Source organism: Rhinopithecus bieti, unplaced genomic scaffold (assembly GCF_001698545.2).
Source record: "Rhinopithecus bieti isolate Rb0 unplaced genomic scaffold, ASM169854v2 scaffold_55720, whole genome shotgun sequence".
NCBI lineage: Eukaryota > Metazoa > Chordata > Mammalia > Primates > Cercopithecidae > Rhinopithecus > Rhinopithecus bieti.
The window spans coordinates 1-3,462 of NW_016896706.1; the positions used below are offsets into that span (position 1 = coordinate 1).

A 3,462-nucleotide genomic window follows, 5' to 3' on the forward strand; every position below is an offset into this window, starting at 1 on the left:
TGGCAAACGCCACCCACAGAGTGTGGGGCTTGCCTGTGGCCTTGAAGGGGTCCACTGTCTGCACAGCCTCTGTGTAGGTGTTGATGATCTGGAGACAGGAGAGAGGGGTCATATGGGACTCAGGACCCTGCAGATGAGTGTCGGGGCAGAGCTGTGGTTCTGAGGGGGGAGCCTGGAGGGTGCTGTGGCCCCTGTCAGGAGAGGCCAGGAAGGAAATGTGGCCCCTGCCAAGGGTCGGGACCAAGAGAGAGCTGTGGTCCCCAAGGGGCAGGGTCAGGAGAGCTGTGGCCCTAATGGGCAGGGCCGGGAGAGAGCAGTGGCGCTCCAAGGGGTGGGGCTAGGAGGGAGCTGTGGCTCTGAGGGGCGGGGCTAGAGCAGGACAAGAACCCCAAGAACATGGGTGGAATGGGACCTACTAAGCACAGTCAGGCCCCTAGGAGGTGACATTACGGGTGAAGGTGGGTGGCTCCCCAGTTCTGCAGGAAACTGGCCCTCGGGGAGGACCAGGGCAGGCTTCACGCACCTCCCGGGGCGGCCCTGGTGCAGGGCGACACGCTTGTGCCACTCGTGCACGTGGTGTGGGTTTTGGCGCAGCAAGACGCTGTTGAGCAGCAGGGGCCGTCGGCTGATGAGCTGCTCGAAGCGGGCCAGGCGCAGCTCCAGGTCCACATCATCTGGGAGCCGCGAGGGGAGTTCGTGAGGGACCGAGACCCAGGATGCAGGGCCCTGAATGCCGCCACCTCTGCTCCCTGCCCTCACTCCGCTCCAGCCCCAGCCAAGTGCTCTGGGCCCTAGACACTCAGCTTGGGTGTCCACCTGAGCCCCACCCCAGCCCCAGGTACTGCAGATACCCCTCCTACCCGCATGGTTCCCCTAGCCCTCCTGCCCTGCCAGGCTCTGGCCAAGGCCTGAGATATGTCCCCATTCCTGGCTCCTCCAGGACCCCACACCCCTGCATTCACCCAGCCTCCTTCCCTGCTGGCCCCAGCTGAGCCTCCTGGGGCTGCCCCACCTGAGATATGCCCCGCCCCACCCACTGATGTCCACTCAGCTCTCTCCCCACCAGCCAGGGGCCCCAGAGGCTCACCCTCCTCCTCGCGCCCCAGCTCTGAGGCGGTCTCCATCTTTGCAGCGATCATGCTCTCCTCGAACTGGGCATAGCTGTCAAACACCTGTGTGAAGTCCCGCACGGTCATCACCGTCCGGATGGCCTCCTCGTACACATCCCGAGCCTGTGGGGACCCAGGGAAGGGGAGGTGAAAGGAAAGTGACGCAGGGGACAGGCAGCAGCACTCTTAGCACCAGCCCCAATCTGGAACCCCTGGGGCCTTCCGGGGCCCATCCAGCACCTCTGGGCAGTGATCCCAGGACAGAGTGTCAGTAGAGGCCTCTCACCCCAACCTGCCCTGCACTGCCAGGGTGATCTTGGGAGCTTCAGGACCTCCTTAGTAAACCAGGTGACTGCTCTTTGTGCACAGTGACCTCAGGCTCAACTGACACACGTGTGTGAAGCACTTGGCACCCAATAGGTGGCCAAAACCCCCCACCGCCTATGGGTCCACCCTGCAGGGACCCTGGCCTCAGCTCATCCTCCGAGGGCTCAGACTTTGCTCCAAAGTGCCCCTCTCGCTTGCCTGACCCTCTTTCCCTGGCCTGCCTGTCCCCACCTGGCTCACCCACCCCACCTCAGGCCCACTCTCTACCCAGCCCTGACGGGTCTCGCCCTGCTGCCTCCAGCAGCCTTGGCCTCCACGTGCCCCTAGAAGGGGCGCTGGGAAGCACATGCCGTCCACACCCCACTGGCAGCTCCCCTAGTCAGCAGCACGGCCAGCCCGTTTGGCTTTCGAGGCTCCCACCCTATCTTCCCCGGGTTCCTGTGCCTCCCTGCTCTCGGCTCCAGCCCCTCTGTGCCCACCTGCCCCTAGACCGTCCCCTGAGCTTGCCACTCCACCGCCTACCAAGAGCCATAGTCACCTAACCCCAAGGGAGTGGCCCTCACACCACGTACCTCCTCAGTGCTGTGCCTGCGTCACTGTGCTGATTGGTGACAGGCAGTAACTGTCACCCTGATTTTACAAATGAGGACACCCAGCCTTAGTGGGGCCAAGGCCACACAGCCAGGGGTGTACCCTGAACGCAAGTGTGGCTGACTCCAAGTTTGGCGGGCTTGTGGGCAGGAGTGTCTCCCTCCCCTCACCAGGATGGCAATCGTGTGCAGGGACATGCATGTCTGTCACAAATGGCACTTTTTTTTTTTTTTTTTTTTGAGATGGAATCTCGCTCTGCCACCCAGGCTGGAGTGCAGTGGCGTGATCTCGGCTTACTGCAACCTCCACCTCCCAAGTTCAAGCGATTCTCCTGCCTCAGCCTCCCGAGTAGCTGGGATTATAGGTGCCTGCCACCATATGTGACCAATTTTGTATTTTAGTAGAGATGGGGTTTCGCCATATTGGCCAGGCTGGTCTTGAAGCACTGACCTCAAGTGATCCTACTGCCTTGGCCTCCCCAAGTGCTGGGATGACAGGCGTGAGCCACTGCGCCCAGCCATAAATGGCGCATGTTTTCTGCCTGTGCATGTGTCAACATGTATCCCCAAGTGTCGGAGGGAGACCCCGCCCCGATCCCAGAGCCCCGTGTGCCAGCGTGCACCTTCTCGAAGTGGCCGCTGCGGATGTAGTAGTCGGCGAGCGAACACCAGAGCTTGCCCAGCTGGTCGGTGAAGCGGGTGAGGCCCCGCGGATGATGGCGTCCACATTGAGGGACTGTACCTTGTCCGGGTTCTGGGAGATGAGGTCGCACAGCTCGTGCCATAGCTGCAGGGCATGGGGCAGCGGGGGGAGAGTCTCAGGCTCAGTCACTGAGGGGGGTGGCCCTCCCACCCACTCGGCTCCCGGCAGGCCCACCTGGTAGTTGGACTTGCCGGCCTTAGACACAAAACGCTCGTCGTTCACCACAGTGGCCAGGCGCTGTGCAGCCTCATCCAGCCGGTCACTTGACTTGAGGTACTCAATGTACTCCTCTGCACTCTCGGGACTCAGCTGGGGACCGACCCACCCTTCAGGCAGTCAGTGGGGCGGCAGGGCTATACCCACCTCCCGATTCAGTGGCCTTGGGGTGCCCCTACCCATTTACAACTGTCTTGGGCAAAAGCAAGCCCTGTCAAACCAGCCTCAGTCCCACTGGTCCAGCCCGGTTCCTACTGGTCTAGCCTTGGCCCCGCTGGGTTAGGCTCAACCCCTATGGGTCCTGCCTGGGCTCCACTGGTCCAGCCTCAGTCCTGACTAGACCAGCCGCGGACCTTTTGGGTTAGCCTTGACCTGCAAGGGCACAGCCTTGACTGCAGTGGTCCAGTCTCAGCCCCAAAGGTCCAGCCTTGATCCTTTTGGGTTAGAATTGACCCCAACCCACAATGGATCCAGCCTTGGCTCCACTGGTCCAGCCTCAGTCCTGACTGGTCTAGCC

The 3,462-nt window shown here is 62.0% G+C and overlaps 1 protein-coding gene across 1 annotated transcript; it reads right to left on the reverse strand.

The window, feature by feature from the left end:
* Nucleotides 1-17: 17 nt before the first annotated feature.
* LOC108525988 (pre-mRNA-splicing factor SYF1-like) lies at nt 18-3,065 on the reverse strand (the record flags this gene model as incomplete). The annotated part of the gene is given in 6 exon segments (XM_017866714.1): nt 18-88; nt 451-674; nt 1,088-1,232; nt 2,650-2,735; nt 2,738-2,813; nt 2,904-3,065. Coding segments are annotated over 6 exon segments (764 nt in total), but the record flags the coding sequence as incomplete, so codon positions are not given.
* Nucleotides 3,066-3,462: the final 397 nt, after the last annotated feature.